At 43.2% G+C, this 14,323-nt stretch overlaps 1 protein-coding gene across 1 annotated transcript; it reads right to left on the bottom strand.

Annotated features, from left to right (window-relative positions):
• Positions 1-280: 280 nt before the first annotated feature.
• Positions 281-1,210, bottom strand: LOC132654047 (vomeronasal type-1 receptor 44-like). Its single transcript, XM_060383331.1, has one exon. It carries the CDS (start codon positions 1,208-1,210, stop codon positions 281-283), a length of 930 nt encoding a protein of 309 aa, XP_060239314.1.
• Between the last annotated feature and the right edge of the window lie 13,113 nt (positions 1,211-14,323).

Below are 14,323 nucleotides of genomic sequence, written 5' to 3'. Positions count from 1 at the left end.
AATAAAAAGTAATGTGCTAAAAAAGACAGATGAGAGCCATTTCACAGACCTCCTTTGAAAACCCATTGAGAAAGATAAACTTCATATGATATCTGAGTGGGAATGCAGTTTAATATTGTTTTATATACTTGCCATCCACAAACAGAGTAAACAGATGGAATGTTAAAAGGATGTTTTCACATATCAGTTTAAGCCACAGAATGTTCCTACTATGTCATGATATGATGGCAACATATTGGATTGTATTAAGGAGTGTACAATTTTACCCATCATTGATTAATCAGATATTTAATTTCCTGTCCCACAGTGACCTTAAAAATTTAGTTATACGCTTTTCAGTGCAAATAAACACAAGAGGACTGACTGTGGCATAGCCATGGGACACAAGAATCTGGATATAGTAAAACAGAGAGCCATCTTTGAACTTCATTCTTGTGTGGAAGATAACACTGTCCAAAATGTAGAGAACCACAAAGAAGCTCATGAGCAGCAGGATGGTCCGGGTGGCCCTTCGCTCTGGGGATGCTTTTGGAGAAAGTTTGGTGCTGTGAAGATGCCGGGCCTGCTTCATGTGTCTGTATAAAAGAGTCACCATGTACCCGCTGGAGAACACCATGAGACTGATAAGAAAGGCTTCCCTGAAGACCACCAGTGTGGAAAATGTGTTTTGTCTGGAGTAACTCAGTGGGAGAAGTGAGCAAGACTGAGTAACATACATAAAATTATCTGAGGTCGAATTGGGGATGGCACTTATTGATACCAGGAGGTAACTGCTAAAAGACATGTAGAGAACACAAAGAAAAAGGGTGCAGGAGATGTCAGCGGCAAATTTATGTTTAAACTTGTCTAAGCAGCAGCTTCTAGGGCTGAGGATGATGGTCCAGAGGACATTCAGCAGACAGGCAGCACAAAGGGAGAGGCCCCTCAAGAACCTGTGCAGATAGATAAGGGATTGGCATGTGGTGGGGTCCCACCTCCCCTGAGACATAAACATGTCTGCAGCTATGAGTCCCATAGTTAGCAGCATCAGTAGTTGGGTCAGGGTCAAGAATCCAATGGCGAGATCAATGAGCTTAGGCCTGTGCGCACCAATGAGCATACAGAGATGGAAGACGAAAAGGATGCTGTTGGCTGAGATCCCAACACTCATTTCAGAGAACAAGGTGATTTTAATGTTTGTGTTAGTGTGGAGTATGCTGGCTTTATTCATTGTATGTGTGTTTATTTGAAGTACCAAAAATCTGAGGAGAAAAGAGAAAACTCTTCATTACAAATACTGGTAATGAAGCATTACCCCCCAACACTGAGATGGCAACAAGATGTCAATTCATCCCAATTCCACCTCATCCAAAAAGAACTCAGCTCCATCTCAGACTCCCTTGAGGCCATCCCCATAGTCCCCATTGTCCCCACTGTCCTGATGCTTCCCATGCAAAACTGAACTGTGCAGACCATTGTAGGCCTGTCTCAAAATACAAACTTTCTTGTACATTAAACATTTCCACAAGTTATAAAAAATTAACCTCTCCTGATCCACATGTTTCGTTTATTCAGGGGTAATAGCTGCATCTCACTTGATTGTCAGACCCACGTGCACAGGGTCATTTATCTCACTGCCCTCTTCATTGCTGGCCAAGTAGTCATTCACTCTCTTTTTCATTCAGTCATTAATCATTCATTCTCTATGTCTCTTTCTGTCTGTCTCTCTCCCCCTCCCTGCCCCTCTTACCTCTGCCTCCTCCTCCTCGTTTCTCTCTCTCTCTCTCTCTCTCTCTCTCTCTCTCTCTCTCTCTCTCTCGGTTTTTCAAGTTAGGGTTTCTCTATGTAGTCCTGGCTGTCCTGGAAATCACTCTGTAGACAACACTGACCTAGAACTCAGAGATCCTCCTGCCTTTGCCTCCTGAGTGCTGGGATTGAAAAGATGCACCACCACTGCCCGGCCAGGACAAATGTTCTTAATTAATCTCCAGAACAAATAATTACCAGTTTGGACTCTGAATCAAATCCTGCCGACTATCTGCCATTTCTTTAGAGTGTGACCATAAGCACTCAGAAGATGAGCTCCAGTCAGCAACTCTGGAACATATGCACAGTCAAGAAGCCCCTAGGTGTGAGGATTCTACCTACACACCAAGCATGGAACTGTTTCAGGCACAAAGTGATCTCTGTACATGTCAGCTGCTGGTTTTCTCATGCAGTGTCCTGGGAGACAGAATGCAGCTCTGTGAATGACAGATCAGCTCCTTCCCTGCATGAAGCAGAAAAGAAAAAAATGACCGAAAGGATAGAATGATGGAGACAAGTTCTGTTTCTAGAGAAATCCTGGTTTTTCTCTGAACTCTCTTAAGTGACTCTGCCTCCAACCTAGATGTTAATCTCCAGCCATGATGCCTCTGTGAAGAGAGCCTGAGCATCCAATATCGGGATAAGTTCAGGGTGAGCATACTTCTTATTTTTCCCTCTTTTGACAAGTAAAATTAGGGTGCTAAACAAAACTACAATTATAATAAGCTCAGGGCCATCTCATTCTAAGTTCATAATTAAATGAAAGTGTCCACCCAGTCTTGAGGGATGGACTCCACAGGAGTCTTAAGATTCCTTACCTTCAAGGTGTAGGGGACTTCTCCAGACTTCAGGAATGTAGGAAATTCAGTGTGTGTTTTATATAGAGATCATCATTTCCTCTAATGAATTTTGAATACACATGAAGTATATAATGTTGTAAAAAGTTTCCCAGATACACAGTAAAGAATTATCAACTGAAAATCAAGGGTGTGAGATGAAATAACTTCATAATTTTTCTCACCATATTGCACTGTAATACAGTATACTGACAGGAAGCAAAAATGTTTTAAATGTTCTAAGTATTTATTCTTATATCCACAGATGAGTGTAACCCTCACCTCTCAACATGAAAACTTCTCTTTGAGCAGAATGAGATCAGTACAGAAAACCACAACTGATCAAGATGTAGAGTTGTGGATCCCAGTCTCGGTGGACCCATCTACCAAAGAACTGCAAGCAAGGCTCAGAGAACATTGCTTCTGAAGATGGCATGGAGAGATTGAAAGCAGGGGATTAGGGAATTCACTGTGAGATTGTGTCTCCCAGTAGTGTTAAGGAGCTACAGCAATAACCTTATGCACATGACTGCTTAAACCTGAGCTAAACAAGGACAACAACACTTAGACATGCCAAGGTACAGGAAAACCACTGCTCAGCCCTTCTCAAAGAACTACAGGAGACTATGGAATGCCAAGAGCCGGAGCAACAGTCCTCTCCAGGGAAGAGCACACAAACTGGTAGTCCAAAACCAAATTATCAGCCCTGAAAACAAGCAAACAAGTCACATTATACAGACTGAGCAGGTTGCAGTGATGCCTCTGAGACTATATATGTATATAATAACAATTAAAGAAAAAGAGGCCATGAGGATGAGGGACAGCATGGGAAGGATATTTGGATGGGTTTTGAGGGAGGAATGGGAAAGGACATATTACATCATTATATTATAAGCTTAAAAATTCAAAGAAGTATTTATAAAATGAGGGAAGAGGGAAAATGTTAAAATTCATAAATACTTGATAAGAATGAATAATTCAGAGCTGAAAATAAATACTTGATAAAAACAATTAATAATTTGAGTTTCCTCACATAAAAATTCTATAATAGCGACACAAAAAGCTAGTTCTTCAAAAGATTAGTGGCCACAAGGCCCAGAGAGTCATGATAGAGCTCTTCAGACTTTTCTTCCTGTGAACCTATGGAGTTCCTCATAATGCCCTTGCTCCTTCCCGAAGACAGTCTCAATGAAGAGCAGTCAGTGGAGAAGGAAGAACCAGGAACGAGAAGGAAGAAGAGCAGAGGAAATTCAGTTTCATCAACAGGTGACATAGACTAAGAGTTTATGGTACACAGCCAATATGGTTGAGTCTGTGCCATGATGACCCCAGAAAAATAAACAGTAATAAAGCCTTTAGGACAAAGAGCTGTGGTGCTCACAGTCGCTCAACCTGAACATCAGCTTTTGACCTGTGTGCACCCATAATGGTAGCCATGGGTTTGATAGACACATTTCATAGAGGATAAAGTAGACATTTGTAAAGTTTTAAAAGTTAAAAAATCTGAAATGTATGCATTCACTAGCAGCTACCAACAATATAATCCCAATCTATGTTTATAACCACCATTTTCATGAAATGCAAGTCTTCTATGTTCACATGAATACAAAGGAACACATAAATACATACACACACAAACATGAGAGAGAGGGGAGAAGAGAAAGAGGAGGGAAAAGGAGAGGGAGAAGGAGAGGGGGAGGAATTGATTCATATAAAGATATCACATTGTCAAACCAGGGAGAGGGTTGTCAACCTCTGTAGAGTTGGGTGCAGGCTGTGCTATTTTTAGGTTGACTTCATTAACTACAGCCCTGCAAAACGTAAATCACTTAGGGAAGCCAGGCCTTCTCAGGAGCCAGGAATCTTTAGCCATATTCATGGCATTATGGCTTCAGGAGATCATTGTTTTGAAATCACTGCAAAACCTTGTTAGTGTGGAGGAGAAAGTTCACAGTTGCTTCCTCTCTGCAGAAAAAGCTGAGGAGAGTGACACAATGTCATGTGTCACTGTGAACACCAGCTTGTGTGGAGTGAGACAACAGCCTTGAGCCACCTGCCAGCTCCAGGCTTTGTAGCCCCCTCAACTGTGCCTATGTGAAGGTTTGTAGAAAATTCTGGGCTAATGCATCATTTGTATACAAAACATTACAGTGACTAAAAACCCTTCATAGAAAAACTGCTGTCTTCCTAGATGGTAGTCCTCACATGAATGCCTACTAGGCCAGCACAGGAGATCAGAGAACATGATAGCCACTTCCTGCCATCAGAAACATTAGATAAGAGAAAGCCTTTTGCTCAACAGTTCAGCCTTCAACAGCCGCCTGTGTCCTTGAGATACAATTGTGCTGTGCCCTAAAATTACCTTTTTTAGCATTGTCTATCAGCTTTCCTGCAGAGGTAATAGGGGTTCTGCACTCAGAGAATGGACCTGTATTTGTGATATAGGTTCCCTGTGAACCTTGGGGATGAGGACGGAAAGGCTTAGAGGGTAGAACGGGAGAACAAAATATATCTGAAGCAAAGACATCCATAAGAATCTTGAACATTACCTGTTAAAGCAACTATGAAGGCTTCAGCTGCTCATACCAACAAGGTTAGAGCCCCCTGCTCTGCATGGAGTCAGGAGACCAGGACTGTAGACACTGTGTCATCCCTCAGTTACCCGAATCATGGACAGCTTGAGATCCATAACATCATCAAACGGGCCTCAAACAAGTGACCAGTTTTTAGAACAGCAGTGGCCTGAGATTGTGACCTGGAGGGAAATAGAGAGTGGAAAGGGGAAAGGAACCCCCTCTGCAGAAACCACTGCATGCTGGGTGCTTGTGGCCCTGTGGGTGCACTGTAGCTGGGGAGGAGAAAGGCAAGAAGTGATGTCTGTGTCCTCCTCTACATCTTGGATACAGCCTGCCCATTCCTGGAAGCTGAGAGGCTGTGTAAAGAGCATGTTTATGTCTGGGCTGAGCAGAACCTGTCCACCCTCATGCTTTTGAAGCTGTGTGTTCGTGTTTGTCACCGTCACAGAGCTCACCTGTACAGTGTCACATCACTCTCCTCCCATTCTCAGCCTCCTCATGCAGTGCACAGAGGGGTTTGGAAGTTGGGACTAGCTCTGTTTCATCAATGCGGGCTGTGTTTAGAAAGGAGTTACACTGGGCAGTATTCTCTAAAAATTCTACTTGGAAAGCTCATAAAACAGTGGGGAAGAAGCCAACAGGGACCCAGAAAAGGAAAACTGTCACTAGAAGGTATCAGAGCTGTGTCCAGAGAGGCCATGAAATAAAGGAGCTGTGGGGATGTGATAGGGAAAACCAAGAAAAACACCTGGGCTAAGGAATGGCTGAAACCCTTTTTATTGTCCTCAGAGCTCACCCTTGCAGCTAGACTGTTGTAGTACAGCAAAATGAAGTAATGAGGTCCCAGAGAAGCCTCTGCACTGACCTGACAGTTTTCTCACAGATGCCTGCTCTTACTACATGGAGCCAATTGTCCTACAGGAGAAACTTTTCCTGACAGAACCTGTGATCTGATGGACTCTGTGAGGGAGCAAGGGATAACTACCTTCTTGCCCAGCAGCTTTGATGCTCTCTTTGAAACAGAAAAGGAGATAGGCTTCTGTTCATCTGTTCCTAACCCCATGTAAACACACAGTTTGTGAAACTGTGAGAGCTAAGAACAGAGACAAGGCCTTGAGAGAGAAACAAAAGCTAGATGTTTCCATTATCTGAGTACTTTGCAATTGTCTCTCCCAGGCTCTAGAGCCATAAATTCCTGTCCTTATTTCCCAGAAATAAGAAACCACTACCAGGATTAACATACACTTGACATCTTGCCACTGATACCTGGCAACCTTGTCCTTTACCTGAGACATCCCAGTGGGCAGAACTCAGGCTAAAGGCAGCCTCTGAGTTCTAGGATCTATAAATGAACTGGGAGTGAACCACAGCACAGTATGGGGCTGTCCTCTGTGGGGCTTTGAACCTACACCTTCATTTCCTTGTAAAGATTCAAACCTCTTAATTATTCAGACCACAGAAGTCAGATACAGTGTTGAGGACATTACATTAAGCTGTGGGTTTAAGCTTTCCTGGATGACATGAGGAGAGCTGAAGGAAAGAATAAATCAGGAAATAGATTGTGTGACTGAAGTGCTAACACAGAAAGTCTTTAGAACAACATGGGTGCAAACCAAAAGTGTATTGGTATTCTGGAAGCATGAAAAACTAATGAATTTTAGGAATTACAGAAAATTAATATCCTAAGGAAAAACCATGCTGGTTACTAGTGCAGAACAAAGTTGCCTGTGCAGTGAGGCTGTCAGAGTTCAGCATCTTCTCTGCAGATGCTGAAAACCTCCTGTAGCCCAGGGCTCCTCCTCCCACAGTCTGCCTGGAAACAGACCACCTTTTGATTCAGTACTTGGGTGCAGAGCACTTACCAAGATGGATGTGGCAGAGGAGGACTCTGTGCCTGAGCAGATCCGGCACAGCAGAAGCAAAGAGGTTTTAATGCCTGTCAGAAGTTTGTTATTTCTGTGTCTGTACAAGGTGACAATTTCCTGCTGGGGAGCATGAAGAACTGGCGTCCCAGTGGGGTGTCCTGTCTGCCTGTTGATCTTACTCCCTGTGTCCTGATAACAGCCATCTGGGGAGGGCTGAGCATGGACTTTATCTGAGTTATCTTGCAACACCTGCGGGAGGGATCAAAAAGTTTGCACCAAACAGGCAATTCTAGCTTTGCTCCCTTTGAACCTCTGATGTAATCAGTCCCAAACCATTTCATAACTTTCACTGTGTCTGCTCTGAGGTGAGAAACTGCTGGCCCTCCCATGACTTTCCATGGCTCTGAGGTTCTCCCTAAAGTGTTAACAGGCAGCCTTTCCCTGGGTCAGTACTCACACAGAGTATATGGTTTCCCTGTAATACTGGTTTTGTGTGCCTCAATTTTCAGATGCTTAGCTTCAGGATTTGAACTGTCTGGCATTTACAAACAAATGTAAAGAGAAATAATATGGAAATGTCGAGGTAGAGACACACAGCTTGGCCTTTTGTGAGGCAGCCACAGGCAGATGAAAGTGGCCGAGGGTGGATTTAACCTAAAATCCTACTATTTCTTCACTTCCACTCTCTGATATATGTTTGGTTTTACGATGTGAACTCTGTGCCTTATTCCAGCTGCCATGCCTGCTGCTTGCTGCCATGTTTTCCCACCACAATGGTACCTTTAGCCAAATGAACTGGAACATTTCCAAGAGGTCAAGAAAGACCTGCCTAATGAATGGTTTCGTAGGAAGCCAGTGAAGTCCTGAATGAATGTGTGTTATTTGACACTGGCCTGGCTGTGTCAATGACCAATGGCTCAAACCCAATGTCAAGGGCAAAACCTTCCCTGGAGGACGCTCAGTAAGATGGCAAAGCCTTCCTCTTGTCCAAACAGGAATGTTCTCAGTGTGTGTAGAAAATATCCACCACAGTTTCCCCCTTCCCTGAAGATTACAACCTGAAGACTGCTTCCCTACAGAGGCAATCTGCCTGAGATTAACTAAACCTGCCTTATTTCCCAACTTCTGCAATAGCCTGTGTATCTGTTTGCTATTGCAGACCACTTCCCATTACAAGTGAATACCATATACACACTGAGCTTCTGGGGTGCTGTATCCACAGCACAGAGATCACAAGCCAACCAATCCAAGCTTGTATGTGTGTGTGTGTATATGCCTGTCCTTCATTTCCTCACCATCCTTAGTCTGCTGGGAACCAAGCTGTGCAAGGATGTGGCTGAAGACAAGGCTCAACATTATCAGATGAGGCTTCACTACATGACAACATTAATGCATATACCAGCAAGTTGAGGGATGAAAGCAAGGACAGGAATGAAGGAAGAATCTGGTCACTCTCTGGCAGGTTAGAAATGTGAAGGCTCCATCTAATAAGCAGTAGTCAGAGATCACAGGTCCAAAGGTCAGTAAGGGTGGGGCCCCCAACCTAAACAACTGTTTGTAAAATCCAGAACTGAACCTGATGCTAAGTTACCAACCCATGTAATTTCTACCCCCAATCCCCAACCAGGAGACAGAGACCATAGCAGGAAGAGTTTAGTTCATGCCCAAGCTTTGGGAAACAGGATAAAGAATGTCTGTCTCAAAAAACTTTCCCTAAGGAGAAGGTTTCAGCAGGTTTATGGAGTAATAGACAGACTATTTCAGCATATGCCATCATGCCTGTTCTCATCCTTTCCTTCAAAATCAGCTTTGAATCTCCCATCATGTGTCCTTGTTAGCACACCGACTCTAAGGATGGGGAGCATAAGTACCACAACTCCTTCTCCATAGAATACAAAAGAACCTCTTGAAAAGATAAATGCAGACTAGACAATATGGAGGACAACCGTGGTAGCAGGGTTTCAGGCTCAATAAAGGGGGTGTATTTCGAGGTGCTAAAGATGTCTACTTTTACTAGGTTTATCTACTATTATATGCCTATATGAGTAAGTATATACCATGTGTATCTTTCTGCTTCTGGGAGAGCTCACTCAGGATGTTCTTTTCCAGATCCCACCATTTTATTTGCAAATTTCATGATTTCCTTGATTTTTGTTCCTGGGTAATATTCCATTGTGTAGATGTACTAGAATTTGTGCATCCATTCCTCCACTGAGGGGTATCTGGGCTGTTTCCAGCTTTTGGCTATTACAAATAAGGCTGCTACAAACATGGTTGAGCAAATGTCCTTATTGATAAAAAGATGTCTCTTTTTACATGTGTATTATTGTTTTCTTTCTGTGATTCTGCTAAAGTTGCTCAATGACATGAGTTTGAGTCACAATAGTGGGAGATGAGAGGTGCATCTGACTCTATGAAGGGACTTGCATTTCTGAACTGCTAGTAACCTGTCATCTCAATAGATTATTAAGTACCTAGAAGGGAGTTATCCACGGGGACATACTATGATCCACTTTCTTAAGGATAAATGTAGATGGGCATGTCAGCACCATGAACCAAAAGGAGCCTTCTGTTCCAGGGGCTTTAGGAAAGTATGAAGCCTACCTCCACATATGCAAGCAAACAATGGGATCTTTGGTGCTCATCCCTGGACAGTGATTTCCTCCATGGTGGACTACAGCCATTGCTCAGTTTTGCCACTGAGAATGCCTCATGTTATTCTTTAATAAATTCTTGATGTCTTCTCTACTATTCTCTGTGGGAAGTCATTCAAATAAAATCATGAAGTTCAGGGAAGCCCTAGGAAAACCACTGTGAGACCCTCGCTCCACAATATCCTAACACTGGACCCCGAGAAAAGGGAGCTAAACTAAACAATGATGTTCTCCCAAGACCACATGCAGAGTTCCACCTGGCTTTCAGTATTCACACTGTGCACTGAAAGGAGCTGCACTTTTATATTTACAGTGTTTTTTACTACAAAGGATTTTTTATGGAAATACTTCTTTAATGTTTCAAACGTCTTTTCTGACTGCATTATTGCCTGTGGAGAGCAAACTAAACCCACCATCATCATTCAAGTTGCTCCATGTACTGGTTTGCTTTTCTGTTGTGATGAAATACTGTGAGCAAAACCAACTTGGAGAGATAAGTGTTTGCTTCAATTTACAAGCTATAGGCCATTAGTGAGGGAAGCCAGGGCAGGAGCTCAAGCAGGAACTGAAGCAGAATCCACAGAGGAAGGCTGCCTACCAGCTTTCTACCCCTGGCATTCTTAGCTATCTTTTGTTGGAGGGTATTTTATTCCATTGTGAGTCCTGAGGCTGTGAACTGTAATTACCTGTTTCTAATTGTGGTGTGGCTCAGTCTTTGATCCTAGAGCTTTCCGTGTATTATAAACAAGTTCTTGTGGTGTGGCTCAACACTACAACACAGCTTTAATCCAAGAGCTTTCTGTAAACAGGATTAAATCAAGTTAACCCTAAGTCAAGTAGCAAAGTTAGCAACCAGCTGACAGGGATTAAACTGATAGGAGGGACATTGAGAAGGAAGGTATTTAAGACAATATGGAGAAGGAGGATGTTTTTCCTTTTAGGACATGATTTGAGGAAGAAGGGCTTTTTCCATCTAGGACATAGGCTGAAAAGGAAGAGCTTTTTCCTCTGGAATGTGAACTGAGAACAAAGGGCTTTATCCTTCTGGGACATTGTTGAAGTAAGGTGAGCTGCTTCTCTGAGCTAGCAGGTTTTCACCCTAGCATCTGGCTCCTGAGTCTTTATTGGCAAACTCAAACAATCGGGATTTTGTTTTGTTTTTAAAACAACAACTTCTCTTATTTAGAATCCCTCAGGTCACTCTATCAAGTTGACTACTGAAGCTAACTAGGAGATTTTCTTTGGTCCCTTCAAAGCATGCTGCAAGGTCCTCTCACATAGTATATGGAAGTGGGCTGCACTGTTCTGCTACTGAATTTTTATCAAGGTGACATAAGCTAGGGTTATCTGGGAAGAAAGAACCTCCTCCATCCTCCCTAAGACTGTCTTGTGGGCAAATCTGCAGGATATTTTCTTAATTCATGATTGATGTTATAGGTTCCACTTAGTGTGGATGGTGTCATCCTTGGGCAGGTGATATGGAGAGCAAGCAAGCAGGAGCAAGGGCAGTGAGCAGATAGTGTTCTTTTATAGCCTATGCTTCAGTCCTTGCCTCAAGATTCCTGCCCTGGTTTTCTGGACTGAAGTCCTGTATGTATAAGTTCATTGTGTAATTCAAATGCTGATTTCTGCACCGTGACAAATTCAGGGCTCCTAGGCTGTGTCAACAATGCCAAGCTCTGTCTTGTTCCTTCTCTTACTATTGTCATTTTGAACAGCATTTGTGGATCTAGAGACAAAGCACAGGAGAGGCAGGGATGTCCAGGGATCTTGAACTTCAACACTGATAACTGTGGAACAGATTTTCTGCCGATGAGCCTTCTGAGGAGGCCAGAACCTAGACTGGGCTCAGAAGAGGGCTCAGCAGTCTGTGGTGCCTCTATCAAACAAGGCTTCGAACTCTAAGGAAGGAATTAGTGAAACAAGTAGCTGGTCTTCTGGGTTTAGATTCTTTTCCACAGCCTAAGCACAAAAAAACAAGAAAAGAGGGGAGTGAAGAAAGTCAAATCCTGGTGATCTTTAGTTGGGGTCTGGGAGAAGGTTGGGGGAGGAACTAAAACTGAGAGATTTTCTTGGTCCTGGAGGAATAATCACTCAGTTGGGCAGTGTGGTCTCCTATGGTACTCACCAGGTCACCATGGGCCAGAATCCTGTCCCCATTTCAAAATCTTACTTGATTCAGCTCTGCAAGAGAAGGGCAAGGGGAGTTGTATAAACCAAATGTTGGCTTCCACAGAGCTCTCAAGGACAAGAGCTATCTTTTTCTTGTAGAGAATGATGGAACATGTAAGTTTTATCCTGAGTCAAAAGCAGAGAGCAGGAACAGCTGGGGTTGGCTCCTTCCATCTTAGTCTACGGTGACAACATCCACACTCACTGACAAACGTCTGTCTGAGGTGTCCACCATGGGCCAGGCAAAAGAGCTTTCCTGCAGGCTGTCCTCTGGTGAGAATACAAGAAGTCTACTCTGGATTTCTTAGGAAGCACTTAGGAAGTATTAAACACCTACTGTCTACTACTTGCTCAATTCCCCAACACCCTGAGAAGTAAGCACTTCCCTCCCAGTTTGACAAACCAGTAACAAAGGCTCTGTGAGGCCAGCAATCTTCTCAGTTCCATCAGTGGGGATCAGTTCGAGGCTTAACATCCATCCTGACTTACTCTGGAACTCTGGCGATTAACAAGCGCCCTGGACTAGTGGATATATCCTAGTTTCTATGAGATGACAATGTCTGAGACCTACTTTCCAGGACATTTTAGTTAATGGACAGAGATAGAAGCCCCCAAAAGAAAGAGATCTCAAAAAGAGAAGCCATGGGATCATGTCAATAGGTGCAGAAAAGACCTTGGTGAAAATCTAACAACTTTTTGTTGGAGACAGAGAAAGATGAGCATACTTCCATCTAATAATATCTGTATTTGACAACTTTATAATCAATGTTATCTCAAATTGGGGAAACTCAAGCATTTCCACTAAAAATCAAGAGCGAGAAAAGGGTGCCACTTTCTCCACTCTTACCTAATACAATTTTTTCAAGTCTCTGCTATAGGCCTAAGACATAACAATGAGATAACGGAAATACAAATGGGGAAGTCAAGCTATTTGCAGCTAACATGATCCTCAATGTCCATAAGACCCTAAAGGACCTTTTTGGTGACACAAAGCTCCACAAAGTAGCAGGACATACAAGTGTGTGTGTGTGTGTGTGTGTGTGTGTGTGTGTGTGTGTGTGTGTGAAGAGCTGTGACTCAGCGGCCTGCTTTGATATTTAAATCTCAGTGGAGAGATGGCTTTTTGGAGGCCTTTTACTAATGGCAGAGGAGAACTTACAAGTCCATCTCCTTTTGTTTGTGACAACAGGTGGGATAGCTTGTGAGGGTTACACCTCTTCCTCAGGCTCCTTGTGCAAATTAACCTATTGTTCTGAGATGTTTTACTGGCCCAAAGTAACTCCTCAAAAAATAAAGTGGTCAGAATGCTGGAGGCAGAGGATGAGGCAGCACTTGAGACTTGCTACTGGCACTGCTTGCTGCAGCAGTCTGCATTTTGCAAAAGCTGTCGAGTCTGGACCTTTAAAAAGTTTCCTGTGTGCTATGTGTTTATTTTATTAATTTTAATCCTCACTCCCAACTCAAGAACCGTTCGACTCTGCCTGGCTGGCTCCGTCATATTGGCGACCGAATATGTGGCTTGAGATAAAGGGAACCCGTGAAGGACACCGCTGTTTGGCTGGCGAGCTCGCATTAAATAGAAAGGTTGCGGTGAGTAAATCCCAGAATAAAAATGGGACAAGGCATTAGCCTAGTGTTTTCTTTATGGAATTTAGTTAAAGGTAGTCTGTATAAGCAACAGGAAACTGAGAAAGCTAAACTTTCAGGCTCAGAGAAAACGAGGTTAGAAAGATGGCAGACTTCAAAAGAAAATGTTATTATACCATCAGCTCCTCCAGAGGAGTTGTATTGTCCTTCTGATGACAATAATTTCTCGCCAGAAGGAGACTTTGAGGAAAACTTGCAACCTAATGAGGTTGCAGAGCTGGAGGAAGAACCAGATCAGCACTATTCTGAGAGATACCCTCCAATTCAGGCTATGCATGTTAAAAAGCGTAAGCCTTGGCAAAAAGAAATTAAAAGACTGGAGTGGGGCTTGGAGGAAATAAACAGAAAAATTGGAGCATTAACTGCTAGGGAAAATGAGGCTCAATCTCGTACTCCAACTCCATCTTTGGTGGAAGGCTTAGGCCCTCCTCCTGGGAATCCTACAGTTTCAATGGGACCTTTCCCTTTGTCCACTGTACCAACATCTGTATCTGCTTTACAAGAAGCCAGACAGAATGGAGAAGACATACCTGAGTTTTATAGTTTTCCAGTTCTAGAGCAACCCGATGGACAAGGTAATATGGTGAGAGTCCATGCTCCTATACCTTTTAAACAGATAAGAGAATTAAAATCTGCATGCTCCCAATACGGTCCTACAGCGCCTTTCACCCTGGCTCTGCTGGAATCCATGTCTACTGAGGCTCTCTGCCCAGGGGACTGGAAACAGTTAGCAAGAACATGCTTATCAGGAGGAGATAATTTATTATGGAAGTCAGAATTTGCAGAGC

Source organism: Meriones unguiculatus, chromosome 5 (assembly GCF_030254825.1).
Source record: "Meriones unguiculatus strain TT.TT164.6M chromosome 5, Bangor_MerUng_6.1, whole genome shotgun sequence".
Lineage (NCBI taxonomy): Eukaryota > Metazoa > Chordata > Mammalia > Rodentia > Muridae > Meriones > Meriones unguiculatus.
Note: the sequence above shows the minus strand (reverse complement) of the source record. Positions and strands in the feature narration are given on the sequence as shown.